This window comes from Coffea arabica, chromosome 2c (genome assembly GCF_036785885.1).
Source record: "Coffea arabica cultivar ET-39 chromosome 2c, Coffea Arabica ET-39 HiFi, whole genome shotgun sequence".
Classification (NCBI taxonomy): domain Eukaryota; kingdom Viridiplantae; phylum Streptophyta; class Magnoliopsida; order Gentianales; family Rubiaceae; genus Coffea; species Coffea arabica.
Window position 1 is genome coordinate 12919271 of NC_092312.1, and position 23600 is coordinate 12942870.

Consider the following 23600-nt stretch of genomic DNA (forward strand, 5'->3'; position numbering starts at 1 on the left):
CTTTAACAATAAATCAGTGCCATTCCATACTTTCCTCGTTCCTGAACTGCTAAAACCCAAAACCCCTGAATGAAAATATGTCACAGTTCTGGAAACCGGGAACGGAGAGGCCTCGCCTCATCGACGACGAAGAAGGCGGTGTTCTTTTCTATTCCACATCCCCCCTATCTTCCTCCTCCTCTGGGTACTTCCTTGCTAACCTTTTTTTTTTTTTTAAATGTTTTTTGGTTTCAATTTATAGTGGTAATCATTAGTTGAAATAAACTCATATAGCAAAGTAAGCATGGTTCTTAAATTTTCTTGAATTACTTGCTCCACTAACGCTTCTTGATTTTATATGCTCGCTGAAGTTTCTTGATTTAGTACGGGCAGCATGTGATGCCAAGAAATAACTTATATAGCAAAGTGAGCATGGTTCTTAAATTTTCTTGAATTACTTGCTCCACTAACGCTTCTTGATTTTATATGGTCACTGAAGTTTCTTGATTTAATATGGGTAGTATGTGATGCCAAGAAAGTATGTTTTCTTGAAATTAGATGTTGTAATGATGTAAGCCAAATATGAGGGTCGCTAAGAAAACGTGTTTCTTGAATGTGTGGAAACCGTAAATATGGAAATGTACCCGAATAACTTTACCTGAATCATTGCCATATTGATTATTGAAATAAAAGACATGGGATTTTCTGTGATATTATTTGTTCACCTGTGAAAGTGATAATATGTTTCTTGAATTATAGAAGTTGTAGTCGTACAGTGGTAATGGGAAGTTTACGTTTGAACTGCTGGTCATTACGATAGTATTGAAACCAAAGACATGGAATTCTGAGAATGGTTCTTGATTCTTGAGAGTTGTAATATGCTGTTGACAAGTCGATGTTTGGGAGTGGGAGTGTATTTTTCCTTGAATTATTGCGGGGGGCTTCCGAAAGAGAGTGTGGGTCTTGAATTGATGAAACCTTAAGAGATGTTAATATTACAGATACGGCTTTGCGAGTGTAGAGAAACAAAGGCAGAGGCTACCAGTGTACAAGTACAGAACCGCTATTCTTTATTTAGTGGAGACTCATGCCACCGCCATTATTGTTGGGGAAACTGGTAGTGGTAAGACCACTCAGATTCCTCAGGTACAATTTTTAGGCTCCCCTAACCCTTCTCTCTGTTTCCACGTATTTATGTTCCTATTCTTGTGCTTGCTTTGTTTAACGCAGTGTGTATATCGTGAATTCTTGAATGGGCTAACTGAGTTAAATCATCGAGATTGATTTCTCTATTCCTTTCTGGACTTTGTTAAGTTTCATGACTATGGTTGTTGCTCTAATTGCCTGCAGTTCTTGAAAGAAGCTGGTTGGGCAGAAGGGGGACGCATTATAGCTTGTACTCAACCAAGAAGACTTGCTGTACAGGTTTAGTTTTTGTCGTGATTCACCTACACATGCACATCCCAGTATATGTGCTTTTGCCTGATTGTCAAATTTTTAAAACTTTCTCTCTCTCTCTCTCTCTCTCTCTCTCTGCATCTCCACGTACATCTGTACATATGTTTATAGTGGATTGTTTCTCTCCATGTGTGAATCTTGGGAAGCCTACATTTGAAAAGTTATATTAGTACATATAAGATCATTTTTGAGTTGGACATGTCTCCAAGTGCTTTTGGATGATGTATGTGGATGTGAGTTTGCTAAATCTGTAACTTCTTCTTCTCCTCTTTTTTTTGGGGTGAAATAAAGTTTAATTTCTGGGAAATAACTTGATGCCACTTTTTCCCCCAAAATTGTTTAATGTAGGACTATTGTGGTTTTGGTAGTCTTGCCAGAGAATTTGGTATGTCAGTGTAGGAAAGAAAACTGCTTGTCTTGTAATGATTCTCAGGTTGCTTTCAGTTTAATCATGTGTACATTAAGGTGCTAACAATTCCGATCTAGTTACCACCTTGTTGCAAAATTGCTTGGCAGAAGTAAAGTTATAGTGTGAGGATATGGCAGATTTTGATAACTCTAAAATTCTGAATTCTATTAAGTTGTCGTAAAATTTCACTTAGTTTTCCATGATTAAGGATTTTTCTTTTGTGAATTTATGATTTCCGGCTGATCTCCATGCTGAAAACTTGAAGTCAGATATTGCCTGCTGCAGCTTTAATTTTTTCCCTTTTTAGATTGGATGCTTCCGTTGTACTTGTCTTATATTAGAAGCTTATAATCATGCACCACATGACTGAGGTTATGACATATGCAGTCAGTGGCATCAAGAGTCGCTGAAGAGATGGGTGTCAAACTTGGTGAAGAAGTTGGTTATACAATTCGGTTTGAGGATGTCACAAATACTGTAAGATTCTTATGTTATACCTTTGACAACATTTGGTTGATTAGTATTATTGTAGATTATCAACAATAATACCCTATAACCCTTATCACTGGTGCCTTTCCCTTTCTCATGATTATTTTGTTCCAAACACACACTTCTGTACTTGATTGCTTTGTTTAACCACCCTGGCAGCACAGGACTTAACAAAGATCAAGTTTCTTACAGATGGAGTATTGCTGAGAGAAATGATGGATGATCCTCTCTTGAGCAAGTATAGGTATCAATGTACTAATCATTCATCAAAGTTCATCATCTCTCCTGCCTTCCTTTGATGATAACGCCCTTCCTCATAGATTCTCTCTCTGTTTGCAGCTTCCTTTGGTTCCCATGTATGCATTTTATGTGATGTTTTGGTATTTATGAACTTGTGGTTTCTGGGGTTCATTCAATGGGTTAGAAGTAATGACATGCTTCTTGGTTCCTTTGCTTATTCCACATTCACCAAGTGTGGTCGTGTATAGTGCATAGAAGGCATGAAAAAAAAAGAGGATACGAGATCTTACACTGACTTTGTTACATATGTTATGTTTGGGAAATAAGAAATAAGGAGATTTTTAGAACTATATATGCTAGTTGTCATGAGAGATGAGTAACTAGATGGGTTTGGTACTTTGATAAACTACTGAGATATACATTATGTTCTCTTAGATTCTTCCTTGTGAAATTGTGTTGCTTGAGGACCTCATTGTTGAATTTGCAATTTTATGGTAGCATTGTTTTGCACTTTGTTTTGTAGTCTGCACGTGAACTGGTTTTTACAGAATCTTAGTTCTCTGATATATTTGCAATTTAAGCCAGTCGATGTAGTGTTACCTGCCTGCATGTCCTCTAGTTCTCTCACATGGATATAGAAAATAATTGATCGAACCCAATCACTCTAATATAAGGATGCCTTGTGTTTCTTGTGTTGTAAATGTCAAAAATTGATGTCTGTATAATGCCTTTTCTAGGTATGTAGCAATTAGTTGCTTACATATGTGCATGACTTTTGATGAGACAGTGTCATAATGGTTGATGAAGCTCATGAAAGATCTCTTTCAACTGACATTTTATTAGGTCTCTTAAAGAAGGTATATATTCTGAATCATTAATTCAGTATGCTTCATGGTTTTGTGCAAATGTGAGGCTAATATTTCGAAAATGCAGATTCAGCGACGCCGGCCAGAACTGCGTCTTATCATATCATCAGCAACTATTGAAGCAAAAAAGATATCTTCTTTTTTCTCTCCCAGGTTCTTGTCTTGTAGCTTTGCTGTCAGCATTATATAGGTGCACACACGCATATTCTCTTTAAAGTGAAGATACCTCTAAAGCAACCAGATTGTAAAACAAGAGTAGTTTAATGCCAATATTGTCTATTTAGAAGCTTTAATTTTCCATTAGTGTTCATCTGCCTGTTCATTCTCTATCTGGTATTTTCTCTATTGTGATAGATAGCTTATCTCGTACTTGCGCCTTGTCATTTAATACTTGAATAAGATTTGAAAGCTCAAAATTTATGTGTAGTCATTGTAGTTTTAATATGACATGATGCAAATTATTGGAGCTCTTTCTTAAAAGAAGCAGGACGAGCTTCCTCTAATGTTATAGCCTTGGGACAGAGTTCAACTTCTATCTAATGGCAGGACAGATCTAAAGGAAATTGCAAATAGAGTGTTAGGAAGGATTGATAGAATGTGCTAGTGGTGGTATTCATAGATAAAGATATTGAGGCTTTATTTGCTGAATGAACATCTGTTGTATACAAGCTTAATTGGCTCTGTGGATATTTTAACAATAATGTCTTTTCAGATGAAACTCTGTTTATACATAAGACTGAAGGTCATTTCTTAACTGTTTTGTCTCATTTGTTGGTGGTATAATGGAGTAAGAAAGTTATGATCATGGTAGCCTGCCTCAATTTTATGTTATACTTATTGAGTTGGTTGTTTGTTTGTTGGTGGTGAATCTGGTTTAGTGGTGCCTTTCAGGTCTAGATTCTATGTGACAATGATTAGTTAAGTTGATTGCAAATGAAATAAGCTTCCAGATGCTGTCATGTGATTGTAGTTGACGAACCTCTGCTTACCTAGTCTGTAAATGATGAGTAAGTGGAATAATTTCAACCTGTTGCCCCCTAATCTGAATTTCCATGTGTGCTAATTCTTATGTAAATTTTGAAATAACTCCAACCTTGTTTGGTCTTCCTATATTTACCTACTTTCCTTATGAGGTTCATCATCTGATCTTACATAAAAATTTCCTTTTGATATCATTGTGTTTAACTGATCATAGTTGATGTTGGTGTTTGGAATTGCACTAGTTGATTGTTCTCTAAGAATCTATGTCAATTTTGAATGTGTACTGATAAATCCAGTAAAAGGCGTCAAGCGCTACTGACTGAGGACCATGGACCAAATGCAGAACCTGCCATCCTGTCAGTTGAGGTAAGAGATACTAATTTTATAAATCAATTCATACTATGAAGATTCTTGTTTCTTAGTATCATAAATGTTGGTCATGATATTGGAAGTACTCTAAACAGCTTAATCGACTGTTTTATGTTGTTAATTTTTCATTACTTACAGGGAAGAGGATTTAATGTGGAAATCTTCTATGTTGAGGATCCTGTTCCGGATTATCTTCAGGCGGCTGTTTCGACAGTGTTGTCAATTCATGATCAGGTATTAAAGTTTACAGAAAATGACAATATTGGGGTGGCTGATTATGTGTTGGCACAGCCGATTTATCAACTAGATATTTGTGATGTATGTGGTTGGTTTGGCAAATTTTCCTTATAATAAGATTGCAATTGGAAGAACCGTCTTGGATTTGTTTCTGTGATCCTCTCAGTTGAATATACATGGAAACTAGTTTGAGGTGAATTATAAATGTAAGCCGCGGCTTACCATTTGGGTGTATTAGGGTGCTTTTGGTTTACTTTTCCTGTCTTTTGGTTTCATTCTCCTATCCTTCATAGATTGCATCCTAATGGTTGCCATGGATGATGATAGGATGTCTTATCTCTTCATGTAGAGAAATGAATGAAGAATAGAGGTGAAAAAGCGGCATCTCTTTTTTCCAATCCTTTAGCTTAAATCTTACAAAGGGAGAGTATGATGTTTTTTAGATGTTTAAATTTGATAAAAGTGTAGGTATTTGCACATTAGTTGCGTCATTTTCCCTACTCCTATATCCTTTGGTAGCTGTCCCAGAACCTCTACATTTGTGTTTTTTTCTTAATATAAATAGTGCCCTTTACTGTCAATACTTACTGCTCATGGTTTGGCTTTTGTTTGCATTTGTCTCCTGAATCTTGGAAGCATTAATGTTTTCTTACAATTTATTGTTAGCCACCACTCTTTGGCATTTCATTGGTGCATAACACAATTTACCACTAATCATCATGTACGAAGTAATTGTTTATGCACCTATACATTTGTGTTCTCCAGGAGGCGATGGGTGATATCCTCGTGTTCCTCACGGGTCAAGATGATATTGATGCTGCGGTACAGTTGCTTTCAGAGGAATCTCGAAATGGTCAAAATCAAGGTAGTTTGCATCTGTTTTTTCGTCACTCTTTTGATTTGGGAAAGAATAACAGTTGGAAGTTGGATTGTTTTTATTGCACGCTATATAAAGGTTAAAAAGCTGGGATCAATTACCTAAACAATCCAATTTTTATTAGAAACTCGGAAAGTAGTCCAAAATTTTTAGGATTTTCCAGAGTAGAGATTTTATTTCTCTACTTTAAACAGCAATTTCAGAGTCCCATCTCAGATGGCAACTTCATAGTCTCATCTAAGATGGTGACTATAAAGTGGTCATTTAAAAGGGCAACTTCAGTATAAAGAAACTAAAGAAAAAAGGGTGACTAAGACAAGTAACCTAAAGTCATCCTCTCAAATTGCGAGTTTAAAGTTGCTGTCTAAAACTGTGACTTTAAAGTTGCCATCTAAAGTTTTGACTTTGAAGTTTTTAGTTGAAGTGGTGAAATCTGTCATTGGAATATTTAGTAGAAAGTAGATTTACTAGGTAATTGTTTCATTGGTAAAAGAGGGAAAAAGGTACACAAAGAGAAGCAAAAAATGAATTATCAGTATAATCTTTTGAAAGTCTTTTCACTGGTTTGTGTTCCCAGTAACATGTTATGTTTCTACCTCTTCTTTCTGTTGCATTTATTGCAGGAAGTAGTGATTTGTGATTTTGCAAATTGGGAAATAGTGAAGATAAATTCTTCTACAATTTTAAGTTGCATTTGAAGTATTTTAAATTCTTCTACAATTTTAAGCTGTGTTTGAAGGGTTAAGAAGTTACTGGATTCTCCTTGAAAGAGGGTAGGGATGTTATTATTGGGAGCAAATGTCAAATTGGTCCCCTCAAGAAGCATTGGGCTTGAGACATGAGATGAAATGCCATCTTGAGCTAACTTTCTAGTATCAAGTTTTCTGGACCATGCTTGATCATTGAGAAATGAACTTGAGACCTTTATTTCATGTGGGCCAACAAAGATCCTTAGGACCATAACAACTCCCCTCTTGATGTGAATTTGAGAAAACAAGATGAAATTCCACCCATGGATGGAATTGCATGACAAATAACCACGCAGTCTGAAAACACAATCGCAATCCTTTTGATTCTGAAATATCTCTGTACTCATTAACCTTAAGGACCCATCAAATGAAAATTGTCATTCCATGGTAGGAATTGCTTCCTTGCCAAACGTTACACATAGAGAATCAATTGAAATTCTGAGTGAAAGATTCATTCAGCTGCAAATATGTCTACGAAGAGGGGTCCAAACTTGCAATACTGGAAAGTAGTCTTTTAACAATGCTACTTTCATTCTAGTTCTGTCATGGAGTTCCTCACTAGGGGACCTAATTTAAATTTCTGGAATCCACTTTAGGGGAAAAGCTTAAGCTTGTAGCTTTTGGTCTCATGCTAATTTACTTCTGACTTGCAATACTAGAAAGTAGTCTATTTAAACAATGCAACTTTCATTCTAGTTCTAACATGGAGTTCCTCGGTAGGGAATGTAATTTAGAGATTTCTGGATCCATTTTAGGGGAAAGGCTTAAGCTTGTAGCTTTTCAGCTCATGCTAATTTACTTCTGATTTGAAGCCTTTTATTTAATCTGAGACAAGACAGGCTACAAAGCCATGACATCTGTGTCAGATATAAGATAAGCATGAAATGTATGGTCTCAGATTCTATTGCATTCTTTTAATTTGTTTACAAATTAATTGTGAATATCCTTTAGTTTAAGTTGCTGATAGTTAATTTGCTTTTCAGATCTGGTAGTTTGGTTATCTACGTGCAAAGTAATATATTATCTGGTAGTTTATTAGAGAATAGGTTTTCCTTATGTCCGTCCTCGGGTTGTAATTTCATTGTGGCGATTATTTTCATATTAGATTTCTCATTAATTGACCGCTATGATTATAAAGGTGAGAACATGCTAATAGAGAAAATCTTTCATTGCACCTTTAAAGTCTTTATTTTGATGAACTTAGTATTCATAAACTCTGTTAAGTTTGTTGTTCAAAACTATAACTGCATAAATTTGGTTTTATAAAGTTGAAACTGAAAGTTAATTGAGGCAAACCATGTGAACTGGATTGTTTTACTCTATTTTGCCTATTCTTTCTGGAAAAGGAATTTCATCAATCGAACAAAAATCTTGGCACATGCCTCCAGTCAGCTGGAGAAAAATAATTTTGTTTGGATAGGAGGTTATTTGAAATATTTATTTGAGATAGTTACTGTAGTACTTTTTGTGATGTGATGTATGTGAGATAAAAAGGCGGTTGGAAAATGTGTGTATGATGCAAGCAAAACAAAATTTGAATATTTTTTTTTAAAAATCTTGTAATCCAAACACACTCTATGTGATTTATCATGTCCCTTCACCTAGTATGTGTTCTGAAAGAATTGGTGATAATACAAATCAAGCTTTGTAGAATCATAAAACTAATTTTCATTACTTTTCAAGTTTCATCAGTTCTTAGTTCTCATGTTTATTTGCTCAATTGACTAGCAGGATTGATAATATTGCCTCTCTATTCAGGACTGCCACGGGCGGAGCAGGTCAGTTCTAATAATTTGGTATTTGTTAGATATCTTTTCCTTCTTCTTAGTCAACCTATGAATGTGTACGCTGCTTTAATTTTAGGATCTTGTGTTTTCTCCAACTCCCAGAGGAAAGAGAAAGGTGGTGGTATCAACAAACATTGCAGAGACATCATTGACTTTGGAGGTGATTAGGTGGCAAAAAAAGGTTTATGACTATCATATCATCGAGTTAAACTAACAAGTTTCCATCAATTTAATTTGTTTTTTACTTTATTTTTTATTCAGGGTATTGTGTATGTTGTTGACAGTGGATTCTCAAAGCAACGGTTCTACAACCCGGTATGCTGTTGGCTCTCCTCTTTTTAACATTTGGAGTACCACTGCTAGCACTTCGTTTTTTTCCCCTTCCCCCTGGTGCACGTTGTTAATGGAATTGTAATTTTCTTTATAGTTCTACATGTCTGATTTGGATTTGCTATTTGATTACTTTTTAATGTTTTTGTCTACCTATATCTGTCATGATTGGGAAAAGTCTATATTCCTGAGCATGAGCATTTGCTTCTATTACGTGAAGACTCATGTTGTAAGCCAGAGTATATCCTAGGTTACAATGTTTTAATAGCCTGTCTTTAACAAGCATAATTAGCTTGAGTTTGAAATGTTAGGTTTATTTTTTTGATTTTTGCTGCTTTTGAATGCATCAAAATTGATTTTCTTATTAGAACTTTTCTTTTTTGAAGCTTATATTTGTTAAGCTCTTACTAGGACTGGGAAATTTCCTCACTTGCAGCATTCCCATGAGCAGCTTAAAATATGTGATTGATGGGTCACATCTTATTGTCATTTTACTACAGATTACGGATATTGAGAGTCTCATAGTGGCACCCATATCCAAGGCATCTGCTCGACAAAGGGCTGGTAGAGCTGGAAGAGTTCGACCAGGAAAGTGCTACAGGTTCAAACTATTCTAGAGTAACTACTGAAATACTTTCTTGTCTCAGGGCTGTTTAAAATGACTGGATGTCAAATTATTAATTAATTACACGTTAGTCAGGTCAAGATTTAGGTTGTCAGTTTTACTACTATATCTTCAACATTCTCTCAAGATCTAAAGTCTGGTGGTGTCAAAACTTTGGTTGATGTGGTGGTTTCCTCCTACTCTAGTGTTGTGCATAGCTACTACTATTATATTTGTGTTCCACTCGTATTGTTTGACAAGTGAAATAGTTAGGTCTAGAATTTAAATTCTTTGTATGTTGCACATTTATGTTCAACTCTCTACCTAGATCTAGAGTTTGCAGTGTCGAAATTTTGGCTGATGAGTTCCTTGCCTTCCTACTCCAGTGCACCACAGAGCTACTTCTTTCATAATTGTGTTCCACTCCTACAGTTTGACAAGTGAAATAGTTTGGACTGGAATGCAAACTTTATATGTTGCACTTTTATTCCACTAGTTCTTTCAAATGTTTGTTGCAATTTCTTGTAATTTTTTTTTCCTCCTAAGTTATTCTACTAATCAGGACTACCACTTGGGTAAAATGTTTCACTCTTACAACTTCCTGGTTTTGTTTACTCAGGAAAAAAAAAAACTTTGGCTTTCTTAGCCACCTGCATGTAAGCTAGATCTTCTAGTATTCTTTTTCAGTTAATGAGCAGAAAGAATGAAGAGCAGCAGTACAGGTTACTTTAAGATCATTTTGTTAGGTCTATTGCGGGGAGATCTATCTTGCTCATCTTGCCTGGAAGACTATTAGAAATTTAACAATTGATTCTAGGTGGGGAATTTGGTAGATTGTGTCCCAAAAGACCAATCTAGGAGAAATCTACTGTTAACTCTTCGCTAAAATTATCAAGAAAGATCATTGTATCTGTGCAAAATTCATATTTGCATATAGTACCATGTCACTCCAAATAGTCCCCAAGATTTAGTACATGTTTCCAAATTTCCCTTTGGATATCATAGTTTCGCATCTGTTACAAGATAGCTATTCAGGCATTGGAATAGCCGAATAGGTTGTTTTCAAGGTGAATATGACTTCAATGGAGCAACATAAAAAAAAAAAAAGAAAAGAAATTTCTTGCAGCTGACTTTCAATGTTATAGGGAGGATGTTTTCAGTGGTTTAAAGTTGTTATATTTAGATTTGCATGGTTGGTCTTCCTGTGCAATTTTTTTGCATAACCTCCAAGTGTGCAATACCTTTCTACCAAGTAAAAATACACAGGAAGACCAGGGATTCAACTTTCACCTCATCTAATGTGTCTTAAACTTCTATATTTACAAAAAAAAGTTTGCTGCTGTCATTGCCTTGAGCAGGCTCTACACAGAAGAATACTTCCTCAAAGAGATGTCTGCTGAGGGCATTCCAGAGATCCAGAGATCAAATCTTGTGTCCTCAGTGATTCAGGTATGCTTCAGGTAGAGTGCATGTGATTATACTGTTAAAAGATATCTGGTTTGAGAACTTTTGAGCTACATGCTCAACTTTGCTGGCATTTTTTGGATTAGACGTAAAGTTCTTTCCATCCCTTTTTTTGTTAAGATCGTTTAGTGGCTCTAATTGTTCTCTTTGTGAGAACTTTTTTAGCTTCAGTGTGTTTCTGTTGAGAAAGCACCTACTAGAAGTCTATGGCACTTGTGATAGAATGGTTAGCTTTCCCTCCCCTGCTATACCTACATGCATGATAATGGAAGACTGGGAATACCAGATATAAGATGATAGTTGAAACTTGAATAGTTTGGATGCTCAGTTTCTCTGTACAAAATGGTGGAAGATACCAAACCATGCTTTACCTGCTTGTGTGATAGTTTTTAATTGGTGCATTGGGATGGTAGGTAACATGATGACATGGTCTTTTTGAACAAATAAGTCAATGCCAGATTGTATTAAGCTAGAAGGTACTCTGAACTGTTTCTGTTGTATCTCTACCTCAGCTTCTTGATAATGCTTTTTTGTAACATCTTTTGCTTCTCAAAAGCTTTGGTAGAAAATATTTTTCTTCTGTTTATAGTTTTCTCATAATCACTTTTTTTTAATGAATAATAATTGTCCAAATGCATTAGGGGTTGTCACTTTCTCAAGGTAAAATTTATTTGGAACTTATCTCTTTGGTTCTGTTTGCTTTATCTGATATCATTTTCCTTGATAAAGTGTCCTGTAGGATGATATTGCTTTTCTAATACTGGTTTGGATTTGCTTGTTGAAGCTCATAGGAAATGTTCAAGTACTCATTTGTCTAATATAATGTTGCAGTTAAAGGCTTTAGGGATAGATAATATTTTGGGTTTTGATTGGCTGGCATCTCCATCATCCGAGGCCATGATTAGAGCACTAGAAGTACTATATTCTCTTGGTGTCCTTGACAGTGATGCCAAATTAACCTCGCCTGATGGATTTCAAGTTGCAGAGATTCCTTTGGTATGCTACTGTCATCAGCATTTTAATCTTTGGGATGCATACATATTGCTAAATTACCAAATTCGAGTTAATGTAGATTTGCAGGTTTGCTTCATTATTGAAAATGCTTGCTATGTGTTCTTTGGATAAAATGAAACATTCTCAGACGATGTGGAAACAATAAAGAAAATAAGATAAAGCAGGAATTTATTGACCTGTAATTGGGTTCCCAGTTCTTCTTGTCTAACCATGTTAAAATCCTTGAGATTTATTACAATTCTCCATTCAGGACTATTTTCAATTCAGATATTGTTTTCCCTTTCTTTTTCTTCTTGTGAATGCTATCTTTCATGGTGGGCTTAGCGTGGGTTATTACTCATCACTAATATATTAATATCTCTTTTGATTGTTGTTTTACTTTTGCAACCATATACAGAATTATCCAATTATTGAATGGTGCTTCTTGGTGCTTTTGAAGTATGTTGTGCTTGGTGCCTAAAAAGTACTATTTCTTCAAATTACGAACTGTCATTTACTTGTCAATATGGCCTGGCTGCATTTTTTTTTTGTAACCTTAATGATGCCAGCATTATATGTTTTCCTACATTGGGATAAGTGCTTCTCTTCCATTTCATGTTTAATTTGCGTACTGAACATAATGGTGGCAAGTGATAAGTTCAGCAAAAGATGGAGTTGATGTTTGACTTTTTCTCATCCAGATGGTTGTGTACCAGTTGTTGTACTACTACTTTTCTGTTATTCCATCTTGCTTAGATTGTGTTTTCAATATGTATGCATTTTCTTTCAATCTGTTCCTTCATTTCTAGTTCTATCATTTCCTTGCAATTGTTGTCTTAGTTTATGTGAGAGATTACTGGATTGGTGGTTGGGCTGCCATAATTTGTGACTGCTTGTATGGCTAAGTCTATATTTAGCAGACAGGGGCCAACAAAGTAGTTGTGTTACCCTTTTTTTTTCAGAGTTTCAAACTGGATGGAAAACAGATTCTATATTGATCTCAAGTTTTGGAGATTCTGCATTTCACTGGATTGGCCTGATGTACCTTGTAAACACGATAGTTACTGGAGACACTATTATTGTTCTGTAGCCTAGATTCAGTTTGGAAGAAAGTGCAATTTACTAAGTTCAGATTACTTTAGACTCTATGAGGTGTCAGTAAGACATCTCAACATTAGGACCACAGCTAAACTAGTACTGCATACTGATTCATGGCCACATTTAGAATGGACGAGGTTTTACTAAGTTCAGATTGGTGTCAGTAAGACATCTCAACTTTAGGACCACAGCTAAACTAGTACTGCATACTGATTCATGGCCACATTTTGAATGGATGAGGTTATGAGAAACAGGTTAACAGAATAGCCTTAAATCTAGTTCCAAAATTAAGCTTTGAAGAAGTTTGTATGTGCTAGTAATCTGGTTGAAAGGAGCCGCTTTCCCACCCCTTTCCTCCCATTTTTGGAAGCCTCACCCTGTTGACCCTGTTGACTTATGCCTAGAAAAGACTAAATCCATGATTCAGTGCTTAAACTTTGGGAAACTTGGTAAGAAAGAAATGCTATGCTGCCAGGTTGCCGCAACGTATTTCATCAGTTGACCAAAGACCTGGAGCCATTTTGTTTACATGATTTTGAGCTTTTTTTTTTTCAATGTTAATTGTTTGTTTTGGGCTGGTGAATCATGAACTTATTAGCAATCTCATTGAATATTTTATAGCCTGAGTGGAACTAAGGTTTGATGGTTAGCCCCAGTTGACCTTGGTCTTTGGCTAGCATTGGCAATGTTTAGATCAGGACTGACCCCAGGTCCTCAACCGTAGTATTCTGGCCCAATTGCAATCAAGCATTTTTTTAATTCTTCCTTTACGTTGTTAGGACTAAAAATTTTTAATTTGGTCTTGCAATATTTTGATTAGCTTTAGAAGACAGTTGTTTGTATAAGTCTAGTTTAGACAGGAACAACTGAATTTGCTCTTTGATTATGAATTTCATGTTTCTGGTAGGACCCAATGATCTCAAAGACGATCTTAGCTTCTAACCAGTATGGTTGTTCTGAGGAAGTCATTACAATTGCTGCACTTCTGTCCATGCAGGTAAAACTTACTGTTTCACTTTTTTTGATTTAAGAAGTGGGGAGGGGGAAAGGGGATTTGAACCCAGGGCTTTAACCTTAGACGCTACACCAAGGCGGCCTCGGCTGTTTTTAGTTATTCTTTTTTATTTTTACCACATTTATGAGCAATTGATATGAAGTATAATCTTTTTTGTTAGTTAATTTATCTTCTTTTATCTTCAAACTTTATCTTTATCCTTTTTATTTTGGCAGTCAATCTGGATTTCTGCTAGGGGAACTGAAAAAGAACTGGATGAAGTCAAGTTGAGATTTGCTGCTGCTGAGGTTCTTCTTGATCTGCTCTTTTAATATTTTTACTTTGTAGCAAAATGTTACCATTCCGAAAAATACTATTTCAACACGTTTGATGGAAGTTAATAATGTATTAGGTCATTGATAGATTTTTCATTGTATTCATAAGGTGCATGTGAGTATTACCAGAGCATGAATGACTTGATACTGTGCCTTAGAAATGCAGCTCCCAAAGGTCAAAGAAGTATGGGTTTCTGTTTCTTGTTGCTTTAGTTAGAAATTTTTTTTTTCTCTCACCTTTTTGCTCTTAAACATGACTTACTTGGAGTTTCGGTGTTTACATATTAGCTTTCTTCTGGACTTGGGTGAGCCTAGCGTTTTGATTATGTATATCTGCAGAAGGATTAGCATTTTGTTTCTAAATTTCTGAAGTCTTATCTAGGTTCCTTGTTATCTGATAAACCAAGTGAGGATTGACTTCCTAAGTGAATGATATGTAGATGAAGTGTTGCACTCTCTCTCTCTCTCTCTTTTGAAGAAATTTTTTTTTTTACTCTCTCTCTCTTTTTATAAGAAATGTGTCTCCTTTCCTTTTCTTATCTTCCAATATATAAAGTGAATGCAGAGCATGAACCTTCGCATATTTTGCAGGGAGATCATGTGACCTTCTTGAATGTCTACAAAGGATTTATTCAGTCTAATAAATCATCAAAGTGGTGCCACAAGAACTTCATAAATTACAATGCCATGGTAAACTTGTCAATCTAACTTATCTACAGGTGTTTGGACTATATCCATGTGTGGTTAGCGTTTATATGTTTTTCTTGAATAGAAGTTGTTAATTGCTTTTGAGTTATTAGTATAATTGTCTTCTGTTTTAACATATTTGGCAATCCTTTTGCAGAAAAAGGCTTTGGAAGTTAGAGAGCAACTCAGAAGAATTGCTCAGAGGCTAGGCATAGTTTTAAAATCTTGTGAGGGTGACATACAGGCAAGTCAATTTGCAATACTTGATTGATCGATTCCAAGGATAGAGGTTCAGTTGGTCATTTAATAACCTGCTTGGATAAACTGCTTTCTGCATTATTGTCTTTCCCAGCATTCAGTGAATTTTCAAGACAGTTGGAAGCCTTACCTATTCTATTTTGACTCATCCTCTACTCAGCTAATAGGGATGAAATAGATGCAGCAATTTAATAATGATACAAAGTCTTTATTTAGTTATTCCTTTCATATATTGCTTGTACTTCGGCTTGATTATAAATTTGATGGTAAACACATAGAGTGGCAATATTTAGAGGTTTAGGTATTTATTCTTACATCTACAGAATTCCTCAATGTTACGAGTATCTATAATGTTGCTGATCAAGCTTTGAGAGGAATTGATTGAATATCTCTTAAAGTTGACATGTAAATGGAGGAAATAGAGACTGAATTGTCAGGCAATTTTCTGTTGGCATTACTTCTGTTTTCTGTTGTGGATACGTAAACTTGTGCTATTGACTTCATTGTTTGATGAAATATTCATTGTTTTCTCTGGGTCATTTTACAGGTTGTAAGAAAGGCAATCGCTGCTGGATTTTTTGCCAATGCCTGTCGCTTAGAAGTACGAAACTTCAATGGAATAATGCTCTTTTTTTTTATTGGGGGAAAAACACTCATTTTTCATAATTTTTCTCCCGGGAACTTACTATTTTTCTCTATTGAATACCTCGGTAACAGCCATACAGCTATAATGGGATGTACAAGACTGTGAGAACTTCTCAAGAGGTGTATGTCCACCCTTCATCTGTATTATTCAGGTCAGTAAAACTCTTTGATGTGATTTACTTTGTCTAGTAGAATTCTGGAATCAGTAAATTTTTGCACTTTGGAAGGGCGGCCTGCAATTTGGAGAATGACCTAGTTTTTATTCTATATAACTAACGACCAATTGTACTCATGGAAGTTTTCCCGTCTTAGTGTTTAATGCATGCGAAAATGAGTAAAAAGCTTTTGCAGCCTTTTACTAATAAAGAAGGCATATCTTCCAGCTTATTCGTTATGAAGGGCATTTATGTTCAGTCTTGCACTAAATGTACCATTGCATGTATGTGAAAATTTTCTTATCTTGTAGAGAGTCGGTAAGAATGCCCTTGAGAATGAATAATTGGAAATTTGTCCCTCCGTGGCAAATAATAAGCTCTCTTTTCTAGGAGTTTTCCTTAATGCATCGACACATAACGTGCTTATATTGAGCTAAACAAGCTTTTTATATCGTGCTTACATTGAGCTAAACAAGCTTTTCTTATCTGTTTATTTTTTTTTCCAACTAACGTCAATATTGGTGTGTATATATATATATATATATATTAACCCTTGAAAGTACAAGAGTTAATTACAAAAAAGGACCTCATCCCTCCTATCATTTTCTGCAGCTTCTATTTGCCAAAGTGGGAAGTTATATCCCATTGTATGTCATTAACTAGCTTTGTTGTGAAATGTGCTAGCGTGTGACTTCCTACATTAGCTGATCTAGGTACAAAAAGGAATGTGCCAAGCTTTTTACATGTTTCTGATTTCTCAAATAGTGCTTATATTCTCTAGTAGGGTTGCTCAGTTTTCTTGACCTTTGTTTTCGGAGCAAGTATAAGTTTTTATTAGTTCGATGTGTTAATCTGTCTAACAGTTGAATTCCAATTTTTTCTTGCTTGAATCATTAATTACAGAGTTAATCCGAAGTGGGTTATATACAATTCACTTGTTTCAACTGATCGCCAATACATGCGGAATGTCATCTCCATAGATCCTTCTTGGCTCAGGGAGGCAGCTCCCCATTTCTATCAGCATCAGCAACCAAATCCCATAGCTCATTGACATTAGACCATTTTAAGAAATCTAATTGCATTATGTACTATTTGTCACCGTGAATCCTTTTCATTTGGATCTTCAAAATGTTGTTCATTTTGTCACACTCTTTAGCTGTTTCTGTACTTCTTCAAATGCTAATATATATACATGTTTCAGTTTCTGTACTCCATTTTCTTGCTAGGACACAATTCAACCAAATAAAAATGAAACACATTTTCCCCCTAAGGGAGACTCCAATAACAAAAAACTCGTTTTTAACACCTTTCTTGGCTAGAATTCAAGCCAAACAAGAAAAAAAAAGAAAAAGAGAACACAACACGCCAATTGATCGAAATCTGCCTCTCTACTTAAAAAGAAACATCAGTAAATTCTCAACATTAACCAACATATACAATCAAAGTCTTCTTCAATTTGTTGAACTAACTTTATGGGCAATGAAGCATAAAACCTAGATAAATAATCCAAACACTGCTAAGTATAGAATTGATCCTTGGCTGAAGTGACGAAAGATAGGAGATATGGAATATCTAGTACATCATTACAAAAGTTATTTTACCACTAAGCCATAAAAAGCTACCTTTATCTAAAGGTGTGATGCGTAAGGTAGTAAAAATCTCACTGATAAAGGCTCTCAATCAGGGATTGGAGAATGGGAAGCCAATCCGAGAAAGAGAGAATTGATGTATTGAGAATTAGGGAAAGGAATACAAGATGAAATACAATAGAAAGAAATATGATTCTGAACTGCCTCTTCCTCCTAGCTCCCCTGCTTTTATACCAATCATGCGCTGACCTTCCTTATTCGTATCCCAGCTGCTCAGCCGACTTTCCATTTTGGTAACCACCTAACAGAATCCAGTTGGCGTAACTAACTTGCATGGCTCTTGCCTGCATGGCCCAACCAATTCGCATGGAGCCATTCCTAGCTGGCACTAACTCTGACGTGGCCTAACTAACTGCACTGACCTGAGCTTTATTTCCACATGGATATTTTAGTCACAACAATACCCCCTCCTTCAAACAGTTCTTGCCCTCAAGAACTGAAATGAGGATATCGCTGTTGGAGATCAAACCAATACTCCCAAGTAGCATCCTCAGGGAAACTGTTACTCCACTGCACCAGCACCTGGGTCGCTGCAGTTCGACCCCTACGCACCAGTCTCCTATCCAAGATAGCCACAGGTTCCATGAGCAACTGACCTTGATCAGTGATACAAGTAGGGATGTGTGGTTGCACAGGTTGATCACCCACATGCTTCTTCAATAGAGAGACATGGAAGGTGGGGTGAAGCTTAACATCTGGGGGAAGATGTAGCCTGTAGGCCACAGAACCCACCTTGTCCAATATCTGAAATGGCCCAAAATATCGTGGAGATAACTTCTGGCAAGAGTGACCCCTTAACGAATGTTGTCTATATGGTTGAAGCTTGACATACACCCAGTCCCCTTGCTCAAAAGTTCGTTCAGACCTGTGCTGATCAGCCTGTTGTTTCATTCGATGTTGAGCTCGATGCAGGTTATGTTTCAATAAGTGGAGAGCAGCTTCCCTTGCAGCCAAACTTCTGTCCACACTATCAACATGGGAGCTGCTTGGAATGTAAGGGACGTGCAAGGGGGGAGGTTGTCCATACACAATCTCATAGGGAGTACTCTTGATGGCCGAGTGAAAATTGGTATTATACCAGAATTCTGCCAGGGGCAACCAAAAACACCATTGTTTTGGTTGGTCACTACACATACACCTTAGATAGTGCTCCAAACACCTGTTAACCACCTCAGTCTGACCATCTGACTGAGGGTGATAAGCAGTAGACAAACATAACTGAACTTTCAACAATTGGAACAGCTCCTTCCAAAAATGACTGACGAAGATGGTGTCCCTATCACTCACTATGGTGCTAGGAAGGCCATGGAGCCTATAGATGTTGTCCAGGAACACTTGAGCAACTATCAGTGCCGTGTAAGGATGTTTGAGAGGAATAAAATGAGCATATTTGCTGAGTCTGTCGACCACCACAAGGACAGTGTCCTTACCATTAGATTTAGGCAATCCCTCCACAAAATCCATAGATATGTCCGACCATACTTTCTCAGGAATCTTCAATGGTTGGAGCAATCCAGGATATGCTACATTTTCAGCCTTGTGCCTTTGGCAAGTATCACACGAAGCCACAAACTGTTCCACCTCCTTCTGCATATTCCTCCAGTACACCACCTCCTTGAGTTTCTTGTAGGTCACCTGTACTCCTGAGTGTCCCCCAATAGGGGAGTCATGCCATAATTTGATGATTCTCTGCCTTAAGTCAGTATCATGCCCCACAACTAATTTCCCTTTCCTCCTCAATTGTTGATGCTGATAAGTGTAGTGTGTAAGCTGGTGATTGTACGTAGGATCTTGCAGTTGCTGTATCAGCAATTGCAGCTGGGGATCTTGAACACAGCTGTTATGGATCTCAGTAAGCAAAGCTGACTTAATGACTGAAATTGGAGCTAGTGTTGCTGCATCGGGGTTAGGCTGACGAGACAATGCATCAGCCACCACATTGTCTACCCCCTTCCTGTATTGAAGCTTGTAGTCATACCCCATAAGTTTCGCCACCCATTTCTGCTGCATAGGTGTAGACACTCTCTGTTCAATCAGATATTTAAGACTCTGATGATCAGTTCTGATGATAAAGTGTCTTCCTAACAGATAAGGTCTCCATTTCTGCACTGCACTCACAATGGCGAGCATCTCCTTCTCATACACAGAGAGGCCTCTGTGCTTAGTAGCCAAGCCTTGGCTGAAATAAGCTAATGGTCTCCCCTTCTGACACAGGACTGCCCCTATGCCCTCACTTGAGGCATCTGTCTCCACTTCAAATGTCTGTGAGAAGTCAGGTAATGCCAGCACAGGTGGGGAGCTCATGACCAACTTCAACCTGGAAAAAGCTTCTGTGGCTTGATCTGTCCAAGTGAAGTTGTTCTTTTTGAGTAGCTCTGTCAGAGGTTTAGCCAGTTTCCCAAAGTCCTTTATAAACCTCCTGTAGTATTCTGCTAACCCCAGAAATCCCCTTAATGCCTTGAGGGTTGAAGGAATAGGCCATTGCTGGATAGCTTGCACCTTTTGAGGGTCTGCCTGCACTCCCTGTCCTGAGATCACATGTCCCAAGTAAGCTACCTGCGTTTGGGCAAAAGAGCACTTGCTCTGCTTCACCTTCAAGCTATGGTGCCTCACAACCTCCAAGGTGATGCGCAAGTGTTTGATGTGGTCAGACTAGGTAGGACTAAAGACAAGAATGTCATCAAAGAAAACCAATATGAACTTCCTCAAGTAAGGTCTGAACACAGTATTCATCAGACTTTGGAAGGTGGAAGGTGCGTTGGTCAAGCCAAATGGCATGACTACAAACTCATAATGGCCTTCGTGGGTTCTGAATGCAGTCTTGGCAATGTCATCAGGACACATCCTTATTTGATGGTAGCCTGACCTGAGGTCCAATTTAGTGAAAAAATGTGATCCAAATAGCTCATCAATCAATTCTTCTACTACTGGTATAGGAAACTTATCCTTTACTGTTGCCAAATTCAACTCCCTATAGTCAATGCACATTCTCCATGTTCCATCTTTCTTTTTGACCAACACTACTGGGGAAGAGAAGGGACTGGTACTGTGTCTAATAACTCCAGATTGCAACATTTCCTGAACCAGCTTTTCAATCTCATTTTTTTGAAAAACAAGATATCTATAAGGCCGTACATTCACAGGTGTTGTTCCTTCTTTGAGCAGAATATGGTGATCATGTTCTCTATGTGGGGGTAGTTCAGATGGTTCCTTAAAAACATCTTCAAATTCCATTAATACTTCATTCAGCTCATTTGTTTCAGAGTCAGGGGTAGAACTGGTCACCTGACAAAGATTAGCTGTTGGTCCCTCTGTTGCTGACTGCACAGGCACCAGGAAACATAGCTGAGCAGAAGCAATCTGCTCTGGTTTGTGTAGAATCCTCTGCATGGTCCTTCTTTTCACCAACTGTATAGCCTGCTGACCCTTGCCCCTTAACACAACTCTCCTTTTACCACTGAGAAATTCCATCTTTAATTCCTCAAAGTTCCACTTGATATCACCTAGAGTTGATAGCCATTGCACCCCCAACACCAGATCACAGCCCCCCACCAGCAGTACCATGGCATCAGTCTTGAAGGTTTGGTTCTGCAACTTCCAAGTAAAACCAGCACACAATGTGTTAGTGGTGATCTTGTTGCCATCTGCTACTTCTACCACCAGAGGTGGTACTCTCTGCACTCTCAACCCCAATTTATTGACTAAATCTGGGTGGACAAAGTTGTGCGAACTCCCACAATCTATGAAAATGTTGACTGGGGTCTTTCCCACATGGCCAGTCACCCTCATTGTTCTAAAATTAGGAATAGCAGTTAAGGTCATGGCATTTAAGGAAATATAAGCCAAATTACCTTGTGAGACTTCACCCTCCTCCTCGGATTCCACCTCTACTTCCTCATCCTCCTCCTCTGTACACACTTCCAATCGAAATAATTGCCTGTTCTTGCATCTGTGGCCAACTCCAAATTTCTCATCACACCAGAAACAGAGGCCTTTTGCCCTCTTTTCATCCATCTCTGCGGATGACAACCTCCTAAATGGTTTCCTGGTGTATTCCTCTGCAGTTTTTCCACCTTTAGCCTGGTTAGGGGTGGGCAGAAGTGCCTTACCATCTCTCCCCCAATTTCGTTCAAAGCTGTTTTCCTTCCTCCAGGGAGTTTCAAAACTCTTGTCTCCTCTCCACCTATCTGTCATATTGGGATGGAAGCCTGGCCTGTTCACCCCCTTCTTCTGCTGAGCTAGAATCTTAGCTTCTTCCAGCTTAGCTAGTGTCCTAGCATGTTGTAGTGTTTTAGGCATGAACATCCTCACGGCTAATTGTATTTCTGTTTTTAGACCACTGAGGAAACAGCTGGTGGCATAATCTTCAGGCAGATCCACCCTGTTCAACAATTCCTCAAACTGCTCCTGGTACTCCAACACTGATCCTTCTTGTTTCAATGCCTTCAGCTCTCCCATCGGATCATCATACAAACAACCTCCAAACCTGGATGCCAACTCCTTGATGTATTCCTCCCAGGCAGGCAATTCCCTGGTGATGCGAGATCTCATGAAGATCTGGTGCCATTGGAGAGCTTTTCCCTCCAAGTTCATAGCAACCATTTTTACCTTCACATGATTAGGCGTCTCATCTACATCAAAAAATTGTTCAATCTTAAACAGCCATCCCTGGAAATCTTCTCCATGGAACCTGGGAAACTCCAAGCGAGAGAAACGCGTGGGGGCTTGATAACTCCTTCCTTGGGAAACTTCATTGTCAGAGGGAGAGTTCCTTGCGGATTCCCCCCTCTGAGAGTGCAACTCCAGTACCAGATTCCTGAGAGCTGCCATCTCCTGCTCGAATTGTTCCTTCTGCTCCTTCATCATGGCCTTGACGCTCTCCTCTAGCCTCCTGTTATCTTGAGATCTAGTACCTTCCGCCATTGTTACTTGAGCTGGTTTTACCCAGCTCTGATACCACTGATGCGTAAGGTAGTAAAAATCTCACTGATAAAGGCTCTCAATCAGGGATTGGAGAATGGGAAGCCAATCCGAGAAAGAGAGAATTGATGTATTGAGAATTAGGGAAAGGAATACAAGATGAAATACAATAGAAAGAAATATGATTCTGAACTGCCTCTTCCTCCTAGCTCCCCTGCTTTTATACCAATCATGCGCTAACCTTCCTTATTCGTATCCCAGCTGCTCAGCCGACTTTCCATTTTGGTAACCACCTAACAGAATCCAGTTGGCGTAACTAACTTGCATGGCTCTTGCCTGCATGGCCCAACCAATTCGCATGGAGCCATTCCTAGCTGGCACTAACTCTGACGTGGCCTAACTAACTGCACTGACCTGAGCTTTATTTCCACATGGATATTTTAGTCACAACAAGGTGCAATAGACGTGCAAAAATGGAAGGAAAAAAAGTGAAATTGCCATCCGAATATTCGGCTACAAGAACCTTACTACCTTCAAATTGTAGCTGACCATAGTCCCTGTAGTTCAAGTTTAAAAAGTTTGTTAAAAATATTGATAGCTTAATAGCAATCTCAATAGGGAAAAGTTTATCTTCACAAACTTGGATAGAGTTACAAAATAGAACCAGGTTAGCTATTCAACACAATTTGAAATTGTATTTCATATGCATTAGTTTTAATTTTCTAATGGTACAAGTTGTACCTTTGGATTCTAGTTTATTTTCTTATAAATTTTGTAAGGATCAACTTAATTTCTTGTTTATCTTTTGAATTCCAATTCCAAAATTGGTATTTCTATACATAACACTCTTCAGAAACTATGTTTTAAACATTTCAAATTCATTGTCAATCCTCTCTTTCATTTCGTCGTTCATACTAAATTTCTTAAACAATGCATTGCTTCTAATCTTTCCCACTTCTATTCTTCTTTATGCATCTTGTTAATTTTACCTGATTTGATAGAAATAACAGCTTGAAGGATAGGCTCA

At 37.6% G+C, this 23600-nt stretch overlaps 1 protein-coding gene across 8 annotated transcripts; it reads left to right on the forward strand.

Moving 5' to 3' along the window:
- LOC113726115 (probable pre-mRNA-splicing factor ATP-dependent RNA helicase DEAH9) lies at window positions 1-17213 on the forward strand. 8 transcript variants are annotated; one of them, XR_011839010.1, is made up of 23 exons: window positions 5-184; window positions 981-1125; window positions 1330-1404; window positions 2234-2323; window positions 2500-2579; window positions 3363-3432; window positions 3509-3594; window positions 4719-4788; window positions 4930-5025; window positions 5794-5893; window positions 8386-8432; window positions 8518-8622; window positions 8703-8756; window positions 9272-9372; window positions 10734-10824; window positions 11671-11835; window positions 13838-13927; window positions 14161-14232; window positions 14851-14949; window positions 15104-15190; window positions 15528-15641; window positions 15752-15805; window positions 15922-16001. XR_011839010.1 is itself a non-coding variant. In XM_027249655.2 (23 exons), the coding sequence occupies exons 1-23, from the start codon at window positions 78-80 to the stop codon at window positions 17053-17055; spliced, it is 2112 nt and encodes a 703-aa protein (XP_027105456.1). In that variant the 5' UTR covers window positions 8-77; the 3' UTR covers window positions 17056-17213. The 8 variants fall into 8 exon arrangements, 6 of the variants coding, with proteins under 6 accessions (XP_071930553.1, XP_071930552.1, XP_027105458.1 ...); XM_027249655.2 differs by lacking the exon at window positions 15528-15641 and adding an exon at window positions 16908-17213 and having other exon boundaries at window positions 8-184; XM_027249656.2 differs by lacking the exon at window positions 15528-15641 and adding an exon at window positions 16908-17213 and having other exon boundaries at window positions 10-184; window positions 8518-8601.
- The last annotated feature ends 6387 nt before the right edge of the window (window positions 17214-23600 follow it).